Source organism: Sceloporus occidentalis, unplaced genomic scaffold (assembly GCF_023333645.1).
Source record: "Sceloporus occidentalis isolate IW3139 unplaced genomic scaffold, rSceOcc1.0.p SCAF_8, whole genome shotgun sequence".
NCBI lineage: Eukaryota > Metazoa > Chordata > Lepidosauria > Squamata > Phrynosomatidae > Sceloporus > Sceloporus occidentalis.
In genome coordinates, this window is record NW_028316988.1 from 25267809 (window position 1) to 25288173 (window position 20365).

General features: G+C 44.2%; 1 protein-coding gene across 7 annotated transcripts in view; it reads right to left on the reverse strand.

Moving 5' to 3' along the window:
* Positions 1 to 20365, reverse strand: part of GATAD2A (GATA zinc finger domain containing 2A) — a 51750-nt gene that overhangs the window by 16538 nt on the left and 14847 nt on the right. For 4 of the 7 annotated variants that reach the window (XM_089535573.1, XM_089535574.1, XM_089535575.1 and 1 more), the window contains exons 1-4: positions 7220 to 7461; positions 6914 to 7087; positions 4926 to 5001; positions 10 to 293 (exon numbers count right to left, since the gene is read on the reverse strand). In XM_089535573.1, the coding sequence (XP_089391699.1) occupies positions 10 to 284 (275 nt within the window). In that variant the 5' untranslated portion in view covers positions 285 to 293; positions 4926 to 5001; positions 6914 to 7087; positions 7220 to 7461. Of the gene's footprint in view, positions 1 to 9; positions 294 to 4925; positions 5002 to 6913; positions 7088 to 7219; positions 7462 to 20365 lie in introns of those variants that run through there. The other 3 variants (XM_089535571.1, XM_089535572.1, XM_089535570.1) reach the window with 1 other exon arrangement.

The following is a 20365-nucleotide window of genomic DNA, read 5'->3' on the forward strand; positions in this document are numbered from 1 at the left end:
ACTGCTTACTTTTTCGATGTGCTCATGTCTACCGGCTCGTCCCCCGTCGTCGGCACCTCGACTTTGATGGTGGCTTTCATCTCCCCTCCTTTCAATAATCCTGGGACCCTTCCGGAGATGGGGTCTGTCTTTATTTTAAGGTCCCCACCGCCTTCAGTGTTGGCCTCCGGACCCCCCAACAACCCCTTGTCCATCTTCATCTTTTTACAATCCACGTCGTTCTGGGTGATCTCCCGTTCGAGGGCTCGCTTCTGACTCCGCGTCCGGCAAGCTTCCTCTGTCATTGTGGTGCCCTGGAAAAGGGATTCGGGGGGACAGAAATAAAAGAGAAACATGAGTCACCCAGGCACTCCCCAAAAAACCACAATATACAGAGATATTTTACAAAGACTTTCAGAGCAAACCCACTGCCCAACGGTAGACCTGATCCACCGTGCAACCTTCCATCTTTTTGCCAAGTTGGGTTTTTAAGTTGCATCTGTTTACAAAGTTGGGTTTTTAAGTGGCAGTTTTTGTAAAGTTGGATTTTCAAGTTTGCATCTGTTTACAAAGTTGGGTTTTTAAGTGGTACCTTTAGCAAAAATTTGGGGGCCTTTTGCAACCACTGGCACATGAAAAAGAAATGGATCTCAAGAGAAAATGAAAAGCCAAACTCTAGAAAGTGGGGAGGGGGGTGTCCTAGATTTTGCAAAGAGTTTGGCCCCTTCCTGCTTTTTATTACCTTGGATGGTAAGTTTTCAAAGTCTCATTGCAGGCATCCCAAAAGCACCACCAGGAATGCAACTGCTAAGAGGGAACCTGTTTCTTTCTTTCAATTAATTAATTAATTATTAGGCCGGCATTAAGGCACCAGAGTTAATCAAGGTCTTAATGAACCGGGGAAGGAGGGAGGATTGGTTTCCCTGGTCCTGCCGAAATTGCACCAATTCCTTGCATGCCCAGAGAGATTAGCTTTCCAGGTTTTTGCATTTTTGCAAAGGGGGAACAAACTGGCATTGGGGAAGGGATTGATTTTTTGGGGTTGGGGGGGTTCAAGAGTTGCATACCTGGGTGTGACACACAAACACACACATATATATCTAACTTGGAGGAAAGGTGGGGGGATCCGGGGGAAAACAGCTGAGTCAGTTTGTGATCCCATGACATCACTGGATCTACACATGACCCTTTCCCAGGATTCAGTGGGAGAGACAAAGCCTGTTCCTGAAAACCGGTCTGAACTGGTTCCAGACAACAAGCTAAAGGGTTGTTAACCCTAGACACACCACCATGACCACACACACACCCGAGCTGTGCATGCATGCATGCGTGCGGCGGCATCTGCAGATGGCATTCCACAAGTCCTGGGGAATTCTCCCTCGGCTCCCTTAAAAGAGACAAGGCTGGCCGGAAACAGCCGTCCTGTCCACCGTTGCAAGCTTTCCCAAAGTTGGGTTTTTAAGTTTTGGGGGAAAAGAGGATTTTCAGAGAGAGAGAGAGAGAGAGAGAGAGAGAGCGAAAGAGAGATGTTGAGTTTCCCTTATCCAAAACTCTTGGGACCAGAAGTCTTTCAGAGTATTCCTCCCAAGACTTTGGAATATTTGCAGATACAGTTGCCCTGTCCACAATGCAAGCCTTGCATCTTTTTGCATTGCAGGGTTTTTTAAGTTTTGGGGGAAAAGAGAATTTTCATACAGAGAGAGAGAGAGAGAGAGAGGAGAGAGAGAGGTTGAATCTCCCTTATTTGAATCTCTTGGGACCAGAGGTCTTTCGGAGTTTTCCTCCCCACCATCCAAGCCTTGCATCTTTTTGCAAAATTGGGTTTTTTATGTTTTGGGTAAAAAGAGAATTTTCATACACACATACACATATATATGCGCGCACACACACACATGTTGAATCTCCCTTATCTGAATCTCTTGGGACCAGAAGTTTTCAGGATCCCCGCACCCCGCCGATTGTGGAATATTTTGCAAATACAGCTGTCCTGTGGGTTTTTAAGTTTTGGGAAGAAAGAATATTTTCACACACACACACACAAACATCTGTATATAGTGCAACCACTCTTGGTTGCAGGACCACAAAATCTGTGGATGCTCAAGTCCCATTACAGACAATGCATCCCTTTTATAAAATGGGAAAAATCAAGATGTGTTTTTTGGAACTTATATCTTTTGAGAGGATTTTAAATCCGTGGATGGTTGAATCTGTGGATAAAGAATCTGCGGACATGGCAGGCCAGCTGGGTATAGATACACAAACAGGTTGAGTCTCTCTTTTCCAAAATGCTTGGGACCTTAAATCTTTCAGATGATTTCCCCCCGTACTTTGGAATATTTGCAGATACATAATCTTGGAGACGGGACCTAAATCTAAATGGGAAATTCATTTATGTTTCGTATTACTGTAGTGGACCTTTGGTATCCACTGGAGTTTGGTTCCAGGACCTCTGTGCATACCACAACCTGTGAATGTTCAAGTCTCATTATATACATGGGGGTGGTGGCATTACTACTACTACTACTACTACTACTACTATGTGCCCTAGCTATCTGCTGAGATTTGGTTCCATGGACCTCGTAGATACCAAAAATCCCTGGATGTTCAAGTCCCATTAAATACAATGGGACGGTTTAATAGCATCCCTTCTATAAAATGGCCAAATCAAGGTTTGCTTTTGGAAGTGTGTTGTGTGTGTAGATACGGAGACACACACATATTGTATTTATATAAGGGATTTATCTCCCGCCTTCCCCCCAAGGCGGCATAACGATAATTTTAAAAAGGTAGATTTTCTCTTTTCTTTGAATATTTCCAACCCGCAGATGCTTATAAAGAATCCGTGGATACGAAGGGACCGACAGGTATTCCAAAATCAATAATAATAATAATAATTAATTATATATTTATTATCATTATTATTCCAAACTGGTCCCAAGCCTTTGAGAGAAGAAGAGAGTTTCAACTGGGGTATCTTCCGCCCTGTGGATTTATTTATATATTTATTTTAGGGTCTTACAAACTTTTATTACATTTATTTATAGGTGTATATAAACAGTATTTTATTCAACGTGCAAGTTTGAAAAGGAAAAAATATATATATACCTAAGAAGGGAGGAGGATGTTAATGAGACAGGTGGTGAGAAGAATGTCTTGGGGGCTGAAATCCAAATGCACAAGTTGGAATTGGGTTGGAAAATAATGGAAAATTGGGATCAAAAGGGGGAAACTTCATAGGCTTGGCTGGGAGTCTCTGGGCTGCAGCAGACAAAGGGTTAAGCCCTGCCATCTTCATGCCATTCACTGATATGTCCATTAAGGGTGTTACATAACAAAATGGCAGACCTTAACCCTTCCCGTGCCACGCAGTGCGTCCGTCGGCAGGCAGCTCAGAGGAAGGAAGGAATGGGGGAAAGAAAAGGAGGAAGGAAGAAAAGGAAAGAACATACAACTACCAACCCCAAAGTTTGGAGAATGGGATTGCACAAAATACCATACTTGCAAAACAATATGGGATCCTGGACATGTTGGAAGGGACCCCCGAAGGTCATCTAAACAAACCCACTGCCATTGCAGGAATATTCGACTACCCAAACACTGTTGTCTAAAGACCTCCAAAGATGGAGAATGCCTTGCTTGCAAAACAATAACAATATAAGATCCTGGATGTGGAAAGGTTATACACGTCTTTGAGGGCCAGCGTGGAAGAGCAGGGTTCGAATCCCGGCTCGGCCGTGGAAACCCACACTCTCCTGGCCTCAAGAAAAAGCTGTGGCATAGAGAAAAAACCCACCTCTGAACAAATCTAGGCTCTCAGTGCAGGTTGATGCCCACCCAACTTTTGTTTAAAGACCTCCAAAGGGCATTCTGCCACGCAGGAACCTACAAATCCCGCACTCCTGACTGATGGCCATCCAACCTCCATCCAACCATCTGCCACCCTCCTATTCCACCATCAAACCGCTCTTTCTGCTGAAGTCCCAAACATCTGGAAGACCAAAGTTTGGGAACCACTGGAAAAGAAATACTGGGAAAGCCCATTTGCATTGCTATTTCTCGATCATGCTCGATGCATCCAGGAGTGTTCCTTGTTGGCTCTAATTTGTTCCCATGCTGGTTGTATCAGTTTCTCATTCTTTATAATAATGATATTAATACTAATAGTATTTTTCTTATTATAGTTTAATAAAAATTAAATCTCAAGGGCCGAAGGACTGTTTGAACAAGAAAGATTTTGCTTGGCGGCGAAAAGAGAGCAGAAAAAGAACCAAAGGACTCTCTGTTCGGAGAAAATTCAATAGTCTAGGAGGCAACCACCAAGAAGTCCCCGTCTCCCATATTCTCACCAAAAGGGCTAGTGGGGATGATGGGTTAGAGAGTAACGTCCCCTAGGAAGATTATCATTGGGCTCATATGGAACTGGTGTGGACAATGGGATAGAAAGCCTTCCCCAGATTATCACTGGGTTCATATGGAGCTGGCGGGGATAATGGGATAGAGAGAAAGCCATCCCCAGATTGTCACTGAGTTCATATGGGGCTGGCAGGGATGATGGGATAGAAATCCCTCCCCCAAAAAATTATCACTGGGCTCATGGAGGGCCAACAGGGATGATGGGATACAGAGTAAACCCTCCCAGAAGATTATCACTGAGCTCATATAGGGATGTGTTAGCCAGTGTGGCATAGTGCTTTGAGTGTTGGACTATGACTCTAGAGACCAGGGTTCGAATCCCAGCCCAGCCATGAATCCTGCTGGATGTCCTTGGGCAAGTCACACTCTCTCAGCCTCAGGAGAAGGCCATGGCGAAACCCCTCTGGACAAATCTAGCCACGAAAATCCCAGGGCAGGTTCACATTCGGATCACCGTAAGCCCAAAACAACTTGAAGGTGCACAACCACAACAAAATTAGAATAAACCCACATAAACTGGAGGGCACTCCTACCTGTCCCAGATGTTCATGGGTTCTGAAGAAAGGTTTTCACAGTCTTCTCGAGAGATATAATCCAACAGCAAGGAAACTAGGAAGAAAAGGAGAAAAGGGTGTTGGATTATACAGAAATAGAATTACAGTATTATCAGTATTGGGGAGCTCATATAATAATAATAAGCTTTATTATTATTATCATCCACTGACGGAGTGCCAAAATAGTCATGCCATACCAGATGCAAAGTCTGTGCCCACCGGAGCACCAAGTTTTAAATTGGTGGCATTTCTTTATTTGAGTCCTTGGGCAAGTCACACTCTCTCAGCCTCAGGGGAAGGTAATGGCAAACCCCTTATGAACAAATCTGGCCACAAAACCCTGTGATTAATTTGCTTAAGGTCACCATAAGTCACAAACAACGTGAACACACAACAACAACAAACCTTAGTTAGTCACCACCAGCCTATTAAATCAAGCATTTTTAACTGGCAGTATTTAAATTGCATTTCCCTCAGCTTTACTGCCACTCTCATGATCCACAGTTTGGGCTCAAGTCACTATTTTGGACTACGATCTACAATATAAGTCAATGATGCTTGGATTTTGGAATGCCTGTTTTTGCATATGAGATGCAATAATGAGATATCTTGGAGATGAGACCAAAATCTAAACACTAATTTAATATAGAGCCAATGTGACATTGTGGTTTGGGTGTTACACTACAACTGTGGAGACCAGGGATTGATTCCCGACTTGGCCATGAAAACCCACTGGGTCACATACTCTCAGCCTCCTCTGAACCAATCTGGCCAAGACAGACAAACAGATGATACAAATCATACAAACTGGTGCTACTCAATGTGGCGCTCCCTGGTATTTAGTACCTACATGTTTAGTATCTGGCCCATTTGGGGGGGCAAAACTGCCCTTGTCAGAAAGCCCCTGAAGTCCTGGTGTAGATTATTTTATTAATATGCTTTGCCCTCCTTTTACCCATTCAATTAAACCAAATTCAGCTTCTCCTGGTTGCAATGTAGGGTCTCTTGACCGCTGGGCAAAGGACTTTTCAATGAGAAGAACCAAAATCGGGTTTTAACCCCGCACCCCAAAAGGGTCAAGGAAGAACTTAGTCCAATTATGTCTGCTAAAAGGTGGGGTGGGTGCCCCATAAGAATCTGGAGCACGGAGCATGAGCCAACACCAGGCTCTGAATACACTGAACCCCAAAAGTGCCAAGGAAGAACTCCGAATCTAATTTTTTTGTTTTTTAAAAAGGGGGTGCTCCGTAAGAATCTGGAGCACAAACCAGGATGAATCCAGATCACAAACTGGGAGGAATCTCTGAACTCCAAAACTTCTGAGGAAGGAATCAAAGTCACCCCGAACCCCAAAACTGCCGAGAAAGAACTCAACATCTATTTAAAAAAAACAAACAAACAGGGGGTTCCCCCATAAGAATCTGAAGCACAAACTAACACCACGTTCTGAATGCCCCGAACCCTGAAAGTGCTGAGGAAGAACTCAAAGTCTACTTTTTTTTTGTTTCAAAAAGAGGGGGTACCCCATAAGAATTTGGACCACAAACCAATACTGGGCTCTGAAAACCCTGAACCCCAAAAGTGCCAAGGAAGAACTCAAACTCTCATTTTTTTGTTTCAAAAAGAAGGGGGTGCTCTATAAGAATCTGGAGCACAAACCAACCCCAGGCACTGAATGCCCCAAACCCCAAAAGTGCCGAGGAAGAACTCAAAGTCTAACATTGTTTTTGTTTCAAAAAAAGGGGGTGTCCTGTAAGAATTCGGGAGCAAGAGCCGGGAAGAATCCGGGGCATGAGCCCTTTGGAGTTTGGCTTTTGCAAAAGCTCTCCGGCATCATCCCAAGCAAAGAGAGATCAAGTGCCATCTGTGCCAAAAGAAAATGGTTCAACCTTTCCGGCTCCCCTCTTCTTCTTCCTTCCTCCCCACGCTGCTGCTACTGCTGGTGGTGCTTACGAAAAGGAAATTACCAGTCAAGCGAGGAGGCTTTGGCCCTGTTTCGTAGTTTCCCCTCCTCCTCCTCGCCTTCGTCTTCCCGGCACGAAAGGCTTGCTGGCCAACTCTGAGAGTCAACTTCTCTTGCGAAAAAAGAAGAGACGGCCCGACGACTGCACCGATTCCAGGGGTCCCCTTGGAAAGTCCGGCTGAAAGAAGAGAAGAAAAGATTCAATGAGAACGGGGATGATGGGTTAGGAGATCTGGTGGTGGTGATGATGATGATGATGATGGGTTTGGAGATCTGATCCTTTGGTGATGGAGGGAAGAAGAAGGCTTACCTTTGCCTCCCAAGTGTCACGCCAAGCGGTTTCCAGTGGGCGTTCCGGAAAGAAAAAGAAAAAGCAGAAGAGGAGGTGGGAGGAAAAAAAAAGAAAAGAATGAAAGAAAGAAAGAATGAAGGAGGAAGGAAGGAAGGGAAGAAGAGGCTTGGTTCTCTCCAAGGGAGCCAATAAGCGAGGCTTGGTTCTTCTTGCCCCTCTTAAGCTGGCTTTGCGCTTCCGGAGCGCAGTTGCAGGAATGACCTTAGGACTCCAGAGAGAGAGAGAGAGAAAAGGAAAAGGAAGAAGGGACTGTGTTCAAAGAGGCAGGGTTTGCAAGGAAGATAAGCCAAGTCCGGCGTGCGTGCGGACACACAATTCCCAGATATGGACACGCATGCACACAACGCACACCGGAGGACCCTTCTCTTAGGGTGGATTTGCACCCTGGAAAAGAAATGACCGCTCCTGGACAAAAAAGAGAAGTGGGTTCGGTTCAGAAATGGATCGTTTTGCATGCACCGGGTGACCAGATGTTTTCACTGCAAAATGGAGGACGTTCTAGGGGGGAAAAGAGGACCTGACCCCATCAAAGCTAAAAAGACTCATTATTTGCTGTTGTTGCTGTATGCCTTCAAGTAATTCCTGACTTATGGTGATGCTATCATGGGGTTTTCTTGCATCACAGTGAGGGTTTCCCATTGAGGCTGAGAGAATGTGACTTGGTCCCCCGGTGGGTGAATGTGTTTTGATTATCGCAGTAATTTAATTCTATTTTAATATACTATTTTTGTATGTCTAACTGTATATATTTTTTAAATTTTGTAAGCCGCCTTGGGAGAAGGGCAGGATATAAATAAATGATGATGATGATGATTTCTATAGCCAGGCTGGGATTTGAACCGTGGTCTCCAACTCTGGAGGCCAGGGTTCAAATCCCAGCCTGGCCATGGAAATAATAATAATAATAATAGCTCTGTAGTGCAATGCCCAAACCATGACGCCAGGCTTATCAATGTAAATTCACGCTTTTTAAGTCACATGGAGGATATTTTGGGATTCCTCCTAGATAGGAGGTGGAAATGTAGGGCATGTCCTGGGAAGGGAGGACGTTCAGTCGCTCTGGTGGGGGGCAAAATAGAATCGATCTTGGACAAGTCACACTCTCCCAGCCTCAGAGGATGGCCATGGCAAACCTTTTCAGAAGAAATTTGTCAAGAAAACCTCATGACAGGTTCGCCTAAGTTGGAAAGGACTTGGAGGTGCACAACACCAACCAACCAACCAACCAACAACAGGGTTTGGGAAGGGACCCTTAAAAGTCATCTAGTCAACCCCATGATGCAATGCAGGATTTCCAGCTAAAACATCCCCGGCTGGTTTCCAAAGGAATGAATCGCAGCAATTAAAGTGGAACCAAAGCGCTCCAATCATCCGGTGCGAACGAGGTCAGAGTTCCTTAGAAATGAATGGGGTCAGTCTGTGAATTCGAAAGATGAGAGATTCAAGGCAGACTGGAGGACAGGCCTCTTCACCCAGTCCATAGCAACTGATGAGTTTGGCTACTGGAAGTTGTGGTGGACTAGCAAATTGGGTGCTTTTATTAAATTAATGAAATCGTGATCCCTTGCGACTCTACGATTCTATTATTATTTAGTAAATCTGCTAGTCCTCAAGGGCCACCACAGTGTAGTTGAATGCTGGACTACGATTCCAAAGACCAGGGTTCGAATCCCAGCTCGACCGCTGAAACCCTCTGGGTGACATTGTGCAAGTGACACTCTCTCAGCCTCAGGAGAAGGCAATGGCAAACCACCTCTGAACAAATCTTTCCAAGAAAACTGCATGATAGGTTCTCCTTAGGGTCACCGTAAGTCAGAAACAACTTGAAGGCACACAACAACAACAATGCACCTTATACACATAGGCTGAAGGTAATTCTATATACAACATTTTTAATAAAATTGTGCACGAAACAAAGTTTGCATACAACGAACAATCAGAAAAAGCAAAGGTGCCACTCTCTCAGCCACAAATGTGGGCCATTTGGTTGGAATATTATGGATAAGGGAGACGCAACCTGTACTTCCAGGCAGGAAAAATTGCACTATGTGCAGATGACGTTTCCTTTTTGAAGAGCCCATTTCCCATTTCTTTTGAAAGGCAAGACCCAGATTTTAATCTCATGTCGCAATTCCTTTTTTGCGAAACCCAGTAAGAGGAGGTGTTTACAAGGACCTTCCGGTTTGGGAAGTTAAAGGACATGTCGCTGCAAAGCACAACATCCCCTGGACTCGGCGGGTGGCAAACTGGTTTGCCACAAGTTTCAACATTTGGGTTTTTAAAAGAAAGGTTTCCCTCCTTGGCACTGCTTCTAGTTCTCTGTTGCTCCTTGTGGGAAGCCCTCGCTTGTCTCCATTTCTTAGTCCAAAGGTCTAACTCCCCACATACCTAAAATGGTGGATCTGTGTTCAAATCCTCCAGACTGTAGAGAAATTCGAGCTCTGTGCTTCTGATGGGAGACGTGGGATTGAATCTGTGCCCATTTGCCCAACTATTTCTTTATTTCCTGGGGCATGTCTTCACGTGGCAAAATACTCTAGGGTTCTCCCAGAATATTCTGTCCCCGAATAATCCGCATTTTTGGTTTGTCGTTACGTGCCTTCAAGTCGTTTCCGACAGCAAATCCATCCTGTGGTTTTCTTGGCAAGATTTGTTCATAAGAGGTTTGTCATGGCCTTCCTCTGAGGCTGAGACAGTGGGACTTGCCCAAGGTTAGCCACCCCTCGGTAGAGCAGGGGTTCGAATTCTGGTTTCCCGGAGACTGAAACCACTATGCCATGGTCAAAGAAATACAATGGGCTCTCGGTATCCACTGAGGTTTGGTGCCATGATTCCCCATGGATACCGAAATCCATCGATGTTCATGTCCCATTACATACAACGGTGTACTACTACTACTACTACTACTACAGTGGGCCATTGATATCCGCTGGAGTTTTGTTCCTGGACCCCTGTGGATAACAAAATCTGTGGATGCTCAAGGCCCATCATATACAATGGAGTATAATAATTAGAGTGGGTCCTTGTTATCCACTGGGGTTTGGTTACAGGACCCCCCATGTATATCAAAATCCTTAGATGCTCAAATCCCATCATATATAATGGGGTATTATTACTACTACTACTACTACCACCACAGTGGGCCCTTGATATCCACCGGGGTTTGGTTCCCAGACCCCCATGGATACCAATATCTGTAGATGCTCAAGTCCCATCATATACAATGGGGTATTTATTATTAATATTATTATTATTACAGTGCACCCTCCGTATCCACTGGGGTTTGGTTTCAGGACCCCCGTGGATACCGAAATCTGTTGATGCTTAAATCCCATTAAATACAATGGGATATTATAAGTGTCATTATTACAGTGATCCCTCAGTATCTGCTGGGGTTTGGTTCCCGGGTGGCCTGTGGACACCAAAATTCATAGATGCTCAGGTCCCATTAAAAACAACAGCATGGCGAAATGGCATCCATTATATGAAACGGCAGCTAAAAAGGCCAATGCCATTTTAGGCTGCATCAATAAAAGTATAGTGTCTAGATCAAGGGAAGGAATAGTGCCACTCTATTCTGCTCTGGCCAGGTCCCACCTGGAATATTGTGTCCAGTTCTGGGCACCACAATTCAAAAAGGTTGTGGAGAAACTGGAGCGTGTCCAAAGGAGGGCAACTAAGATGGTGAAGGGTCTGGAAACCATGCCCTATGAGGAACGACTTAGGGAGCTAGGGATGTTTAGCCTGGAGAAGAGAAGGTTAAGAGGTGACATGATAGCCCTGTTTAAATATTTGAAGGGATGTCATATTGAGGAGGGAGCAAGCTTGTTTTCTGCTGCTCCAGAGAACAGGATTTGGAGCAATGGATGCAAGCTGCAGGAAAAGAGATTCCACCTCAACATTAGGAGGAACTTCCTGACAGTAAGGGCTGTCCGACAGTGGAACACATTCCTTCCTCGGAGTGTAGTGGAGTCTCCCTCCTTGGAGGTCTTTAAGCAGAGGCTGGATGGCCATCTGTCAGGGATGCTTTGAGTGAGAGTTCCTGCATGGCAGAATGGGGTTGGACTGGATGGTCCTTGCGGTCTCTTCCAACTCTATGATTCTATAACTGCTTTTTGAAACGGATATGATTTTCGAATACTTTCATGATGCAGATGCTGGAATCAGTGGATAAAAAAACCCATACATACAGAGGGCCAGTGGTCCTACACATCCCTACACATGTCCCATAGCAGAAGAAAGCATTGCAACCAAATGATGGGAATCCCAATCCGCTTCCAACTGAAAGCAAGACCTCCCCCCCACCTTCGTCTTTTATTTCCAGACTTGCTGGACCTCGTGAGTCGAGGCCTTAAAATGGTCACCGCAACGCTACAAAACTTGGCACCAGCCCAGGACTTAAATATAGCCAAAAACCCCACTCTTCGTCTCTTTGGGGCCTGCTCTGTGAATGCCACACCTCTCCATACTCGCACACATGTTTGCGCAGACGCACAACCCGGATGGCACCGGCGTCGCGTCACCGGCTGACCCGTCACAGGAAGAAAGAAGAAAAAGAAAGGAGTGCCGTTTATTTCAAGCACCTCAGATCTCCTCCCCGTAAAGATGGTGCAAAACCGAAGGAATGCAATCCATCTGGAAATGGAAAATCGCTCGCCAGAAAGGGTCCTATGAACCGTGTGCCGTTTAGAAATGTTCTCCCAAAATGTTCCAAAATCTGGCTTGCATTCGGATGGCTCAGCATACATGAAGATATGAGAAGGAGGAGTGATATCTTTGCTTTTGGACGGTTTGGTGTACACAAACATATGAGAAGGAGGAGATGGGTTGCATATTCCTGATTTGGAACCATTTTCTCAGCCTCAAAGGAAAGCAAGGGCAAACTCGCTCTGAGCAAACCTTGCAAGGAAAATCCCATGACTTTAGAGTCGCCATAAATTGGAAAGGATTTGAAGGCACACAATAACACATATATACATATGTGTGTGTCACACTCTCTCAGCTTCAGAAGACACCAAAGGCAAACCTGCTCTGAGCAAATCTTGCCAAGGAAACCCCCATGACAGGTTCTCTTAGGGCAGTGATGGTGAACCTTTTAGAGGCCGAGTGCCCAAATTGCAACCCAAAACCCACTTATTTATTGCAAAGTGCCATGTCCCTCTGGCTTTCCGGTAACAAACTCTGTGCTGGGATGATGGCACATGTGCCCACAGAGAGGGCTCTGAGTGCCACCTCTGGCACACGTGCCATAGGTTCGCCATCACTGTCTTAGGGTCACTGTAAATTAGGAATAACTTGAAGGCGCACAACAAGACTGGATGGATTATCGGGATTAGCTCTGAGATTTTGGACGTTTCCCCCCTGCAATTCTTGCCGTCGCAAACCATCTTGCAAGCCAAGCATTCCTACCGAAAAAGAACATAATCGGAGGTCCAACCTTAGGAAAGCTATATAATATATAACTTAGCATTTATATATAGCATTTGCATCACTTTCTCCAAAAGACAAATCTCTGGATTTATTAGCACATATATTAATTTAAGGGCCAAAAATTGAAGTTTTTTGGACCAGACAAAGCCCGCCAACTCCAAATAATAATAATAATAATAATAATAAAAAGAGATAAAATTTTAAAACACTTAGAAGGATACAAGACCCTAGTCCTTCAAGAACATAGTTTTAAAATGAAAGTTTCAACTTTAAAAAGAGTTTTAAAGTTTTACTTATTCCCTGCGCCGTCTACAGGTAAATAATAATTATAAAACCCCAGAGGGAGTTTGCATCAGGCTGTAATTTCCCGTAAAGTGACATCACCGTGTCGCCAACCCTGATTGGTTCGACCGGGGTATGACATCATCCGGATTAATGACAGGATCCCCGATTGAGGCTCGACTCCCAGAAAATGGCAGGAGAGATATAAAAGATAATAAAGATCAATGGTTACAGATTGAATTAGGGGCAAAAGAGGGAGAAATGAGAACCATGCAGATGAATATTGGCACTGAGAAGTGCCCAAAATCGCACTGTTTTCCCATCTCTCCCAAAATCAAAATTTCAGATTATCCCGGAAGAATAACCAAGAATGCTATAGATTCACTAATTTCTCGTAACACAGGATTGCATTGAGGGATAATATACATATACTCTCTCTATTATTATTATATACACACACACACATACATATATACATACACACTATCCATATACACATACACACATATACATACGCGCACACACTGTATGTGTGTGTATATATATATATATATATATATATAAACACACACACATACAGTGTGTGCATGTATGTGTGCATGTGTATATGGATAGTGTGTATTTATATATGTATGTGTGTGTGTATACATAGTGTATATAATAATAATAATATTTTTATTTGGATACCGCTTTTCCTCCAGATCAAAGCGGTTCACAACATACAAGCTACATGTCACATGCTATAGCACAAAGCAATACAATACATCAACAGTGACATCAGAGATCTCATACAATAGGTATACAATATATATGTATGTACATATGTACTGTATATATGTATCTGTGTATATACATATATAGTCTGTATGTATATATATATATCTGTGTGTGTGTGTGTATATATATATAGGCATATATATAGTGTGTATGTATGTGTACGCATGTATGTATTTTTATGTTGAATTTTAATCTGTAAGCCGCTTTGATCATCGCGGAAAAGCAGGATAAAAATAAAATCTATTATTATTATTATTATTTACACACACACACATATATATACAGTACACGTGTGTGTGTATAGCATTTATTTATAACTTCGTTTTCAACAATGGATGGAACATCAAATGTGTATTAATTAAAAATGAATGATAAAACACAGACCAGGGTTCGATTTCTGGCTCAGTCATGAAACCCACTGGGTGACCCTGGGCAAGTCACACTCTCTCAGCCTCAGGGGTAGGCAATGGCAAACCTCCTATGAACAAATCTTACCCCATGATAGGTTTGCCATAGGGCAGTGATGGTGAACCTTTTACAGACCCGAGTGCCCAAACTGCAACCCAGATCCCACTTATTTATTGCAAAGTGCCACGTCCCTCTGGCTTGCTAGTAAGAAACTCTGCAAACTGTGTGCTAGGGCGACAGCATGTGTGCCCACAGAGAGGGCTCTGAGTGCCACTTCTGGCACGCGTGCCATAGGTTCGCCATCACTGCCATAGGGTCTCCATAAATAGGAAGCATCTATCTATCCATCAATCTGATCGATCGATCTATCGATTCCACTCATCCATCCACTATGAGCAAGTCACACTCTCTCGGCCTCAGGGGAAGGCAACGGCGAAACTCCTCTGAACCGACCTTGCCAAGAAACCCCCATTGGGATCGCTGTAAGTTGGAAACTACTTGAAGGCACACACCAACCTCTATCTAATCGATCTAACTATCGATCTGTCGCTTCCATCCATCTATCCATCCTCTCTGCCTCAAAGGAAGGCAATGGCAAACCCCTTCTGAACAAATCTTATTAAGAAAACCCCATGATAGAGTCTCCTTAGGGTCGCCATAAGTCGTAAACGACTTGAAGGCACATAATGACAACACAATGCAATGCCATGAGTGAGTGCATCTCCACTGTAGAAATAATGCAGCTTGGCACCACTTTAAGTGCCACAACTCCATCCTAGAGAATCCTTGAGACTTGTAGTTTGTGGAAATGCCAACACTATTTGGCTGCGAAGGCTCCATCCAGACCTTGCAAAACTACAAATCCCAGGAACTTAAAGCGGCATCAAACTGCATTATGTTTCCAGTTGGAGATGCAATCCATAAATTATAGCCCGGGTTTAGCAGATGCACGGAATTTAATCTAGAATTTCAGGTCCATGAATACACACACAAAGTACGCATTTGGGACTAGGATTGTAGGCACCAAAAGTGAGAAGGAAACCGGACTCAAAAAAATACCAAGAGTGACAATTATATTACTAACCCTGGCTTCTCCCAAAACTATTCCGGATGACAGGAACTCCTTGGCATTTGGAAAAAACCAATTTACGCTTACCATGCGGCAAGAATTTGTTATCCTGATCCAGATCTAATTTATTTTATTATCACCACCACCAGCTTATTTTGCAGAAAAGCAAACTTTTCAAAGGGTTTGTAATGCTTCTGCCAGTTTCTTCCTCCGAAATGGAACCGAAAGCACCTGGGATTCATTGATGGGGTCTCCCATCTAAGTACTATCTAGGGCTGACCCTGCTTAGCTTCCCAGAACAGATAGCACTGCATTGTTTGGCTTCAAGTCGCCTGTGAATTTCGTAGGTTTTTCTTCAGTAAGAAACACTCAGATGGCTTTTGCCTGTTCCTTCCTCTGAAATAGAGGCCCCAGCACCTGGGAGGTGGTCTCCCATCCAAGGACTATCCAGGAGCCGCCCTGCTTAGCTTCCTAGGTCAGTCAGGACTGCATTGAACATATGTACTTGGTCACCTTTATGTATTGTTTTAATTTAAATTTTGTTAGCCACCTTGAGTCCCTGGAAGGCTGGATACTACTACTACTACTACTACTACTAATACTAATAATAGATAAAAACCCCTGGATTTATCATCTCCCAAATTTCCAAATGCAACAAGCGCACAAGATTTCCGCTCCTTCCATACCCAAAAAAGTGGGTTCAAAACAAAAACCAACTACACAATTGGCATAACATTCGCACATGACTATTGCATCCAAGGAAACTCTTCCCAAATTTTTAAGCAAAGCCTGTTCTTTTTTCCTAGCAGTTTGAACCCAGTTGTTTCATGCCCCCATTTTTGGAATTATTTCATTTTTTAAACAAAAGGAATCCAGATGTTCAAAGGGCAAAGCAAAAAGGGCTGGGAGGTGAGCGATGAGGTGTTTGGGATGCCGGCCAAAAATACACACACGGAGACACACAAAACGAACGCTGATGCAACATCGTGGCACGGCTACGCAATCTTTTCTCTCCTCCTTGCCCCACTCCTACAACTGGTAGCCAAGACATAGAGGAGGGAAGCTGATCCAATACAACAAAACCCATGAGAGAAAGAAAAATAGGACTAAGAATCACAGAAGGGACCCTCAAGGATCATCCAACCCAACCCCGTTCTGCCAGGCAGGAACCCATGGCAAAGAGATACCCATCTTTTTAAAATGACCTGCAAAGGAGAACCACTTAAATAGTCATGGCTCCATGCTGCATAATCTTGGGATCTGTAGTTTTGTGTTGCACTGGCTCTCTGTGTCAGGGAAAATTCAAGACCTTGTGAAACTGCAAATCCAAGGATCAGGATGGAGCTGAGCACTGGAGGGGCTTGGAAAGTATCTTCAGAACGGGTTTCCCCACTGGGGCTGAGAGAGTGTGACTCGCCAAAGGTCACCCGGTGGGCTTGCATGGCCGAGCCGGGATTTGAACCCTTGCTACTTAATGTTTAATAACAATAATGTTTAATAATATCTGTCGGGAATGCTTTGATTGTGAGTTCCTGCATGGCAGGGGGTTGGACCTGATGGCCCTTGTGGTCTCTTCCAATTCTATGATTCTAATAATCACCAGGGGTGCACCCTTCGGTCTCAGGTTTTGGCCCATGAACTTTAGGGGTTTTGTTGTGCCTCTGACATCTGCAGAAGCATAAAAGAAAAACAGCCATTAAATTCAACCCTAATACTTCCGTCTTGGTTCCAGAAAACTGCAGGAAGTCCACAGCTCAGAAGTGAAAGGAAAAGCAAGAGAAGTTTGTTGCCAACTTAAAACACTTTTTTCCTCCCACCCAAAAGTCTAAGACTATATATATATAGTAGTCTGAGACATATATATATATATAGATATAGATATATAAGCAGAGGCCCCAAAGGTTCAATTTTAGCAAAATCCACAAGATGTAGCCTCACAGATGTAGAATTATAGAGTTGGCAGGGACTCTAAAGGGGCATCTATTCCAACCTCCAGCCACGCAGGAATACACAACTAAGGACCCCTGAGTATGAAGTCCAAAAGCAGTCCCATTGCACTATTCCAATGTCTTCAATCTCCTTGGATTACTTTTAAAGTTTACCCCAAACGTGATAATTTACCCAAAATGTGAACATCTACCCAAATCATCACCAGATGTGACAAATACCAGCCAAATCCCATATGAGACCAGGCAAAAAAATTCCCATTTATCCCAGTATCCTGTTCTTATCGTCTTCCTGATCGGTTGCAAGTGGGTCCTGAAAGCAAGAGCTCTTTCACACTGTGGTCCCAGGAGCATGAGAAGACATTTTGTTGTTTGTTGTGTGCCTTTGAGTCATTTTGGTGACCCTAAGGCAAACTTATCGTGGGGTTTTCTTGGCAAGATTTATTCAGAGGACGTTTGCCTTGCCTTTCCCTGAGGCTGAGAGAGTGTGACTTGCCCAAGGTCCCCCAGTGGGTTTACATAGCAAACTGGGATTCGAACCCTGGTCCTCCAGTGTCCTTGTCCAACACTCAAACCATGTTGCGCTTGAGAAGATATTAGGGTGATGGGATTCCCATCTTCATTTCTCAGATCCCATCTTTGCAGTGGTTCCCAACCTTTCTTCCATGAAGTGTTTTGGACTTCAAGTCCCAGAAGCCCCAGCCAGCTTGGCTCAACCACCAGGACTTCTGGGAGCTGTAGTCCAAAACTTCTGGGAGGCCCAAGTTCAAGTACCGCTGTTTTAAAGAAAGGTGGGCAACTGCGATGGGGATGAAACGTTTGGGGTCAGAAGCTTTTTGGAGTTGTCCAGATTTTGGAATATTTGCACATTTCCATCACAAAACGTCTTGGAGACGAAACCTTAGGCAAGTCACACTCTCTCAGCCTCAGGGGAAGGCCATGGCAAACCTTCCCTGAACAAATCCTGCCAAGAAAACCCAAGGATAGGGTCACATTTGGGTCTCCGTAAGTCAGAAACAACTTGAAGGCACACAACGACAACTACAAAACATGTTTTTTAGGGCGCAAATACTCTAAAAAGCAGTGATGTCCAAACTCTGGCCCTCCAGGTGTTTTGGACTTCATCTCCCAGAAGCCTCAGCCACCTTTGCCAATAGTCTGGGATTCTGGGAGCTGAAGTCCAAAACATCTGGAGGACCAAAGTTTGGACATCACTCCCCTAAAGGCACCAAAGCTGAGCAGGGTCAGTGCTGGTTAGTCCTCGGATGGGAGCCCACCAATGAATCCTATCTGCTGCAGGTTATATTTCAGAGGATTTTGGCATTCTGGATAAAGGAGACTCAACCTATATTACAATGCAATGGAGAGAGGGAATGAGATGAAGGCCAGGAGTGGAGAAATGTGATGGAAGAGGTTGGCAAGATAGTGGGGCACTTATGCCAGACAGGTATGGGGCAAGAGGGGTCACTTTAACCACCCCCCTTACCATCCCATTCTGCATTTGGAAAACCTCTGGAAGGACGATAATAAATGGCAAAGGACATCTGGACATAAGGAGAGATTCTTGCTCTGGTGTCAAATTCTGTCTGGATGCCAAGCAAGTTCAGTGCCAAGAGGAGACAGCTAAGGCCTCATTCCCACTACCTTTTAAACCGAATCAGTTTGAACCAATTCAAATGACTCTTGTTCCCACTTGAACCAATTCGGAGAGGGGGGGCCACACACTAGAGCCATTTAACCCACGGCTTTTCAATGCTGATGTTTTCCGTGTCCTTTTGGATAATTTGATTCTGCGCAAATGTGAATCAGGTGCGGATCGGAATCGATTTAAATTTGCCCTTTGGCCAGCTGAAGCAGGTCCATTTTGAACCAATTCATTTGGTTATTTTACAGGGAAAAATGCGATTGGGGCAAATGTAGTGGGAACCATGCTCCGCTGTTGAATTGATCCAGATCATAAACTGCTTTTTTGGTAAGTGGGAATGAGGCCAATGGTTCCCCCAAAAGAGCCATAGGGAGAAGTGGGGAAAAACAATTATTATTATTATTATTATTATTATTATTATATTACTATTACTACAGTGGTCCCTCCACATTTGCTAGGGTTTGGGGTGAAGGAGCCCCGTGAATGTGGATACAAAAAACACTATTCTTTTTACCTATGGGAACACCTCTCTAGGAATCTCCAGGTCCTCCAGTGCAACTCTGAGGTCAACAGCTGTCCAAAGTTGATCACCGAATCAGGCTGGAGGACCTACAAATGCCTAGATTTCTCCAGAGTCTCCATCACAACTCTATGGTCAACTTCTGGCAGAGTTGCGCTGGAGGACCTAGAGATTCCTAGAAAGGACGTATTACTCAAACCCGCACATAATCAAAGCTGCAAAAGTCAACGCCGTAAATGTGGCCGTCCGACTATACTATTATTAGACCCCCAAGGAGACCCCCAGCATGGCCACTGTCCAGAATTAAGGCAACTACTACATACTGTTGGCAAGTGAAGGAAAATATTCCAGGTTCCAAAACCAGCTCTGGGTACCCCAAAAATTGTAAGGCCCTTCCCTAAAAATACATTGGGCTCCCATTTTAAAGCCATGCACCTCCAAAGGAGGGGTCCCCCTTGGTTTTAACTTTGCAAAAGTGTTGCTTTGGTCTTTTCTTCCTGAGCTGGAAGGGAAGGTGTGATGGTGGAAGAGGAAGCCTTAGCAAGCCTGGCCAGGAAAGGAAGAGAGAGAAAACACAAAATGAAAAAGCATTTAAAACTTTCAGAAACTTTTTTATTCCCTCCCTACACCAAAACAACCAAAAAGGGTTAAATTACACACACACACACACACACACACACATATATATATATATATATATATTGCCAAGGGAGGGAAGAGAGAGAGAGGGACAGGAAGCAGCCTCAGAAGAACTCACTTCTGGCTTCCTCTCTTTCATCCACCATTTCAAAAAGAAAAGACACACATCCCAAAATCAAAACTGGCCTGGAGTTACATCTTGACAAACTACCATCCCCAAATAGGGACAGAGAGACAGACAAACAAACAAACAAACAAGCCCCTGTTTTGTTCCACCCATCTAGATGCTGAAAATGGATTTGCAGTCTCCCTTTTATCCCCAACTCAGACCTCCCCAACTTAAGAAAGTGGAGATCTTACTTGGAGGGAAAGGATTCACAGACTTGCA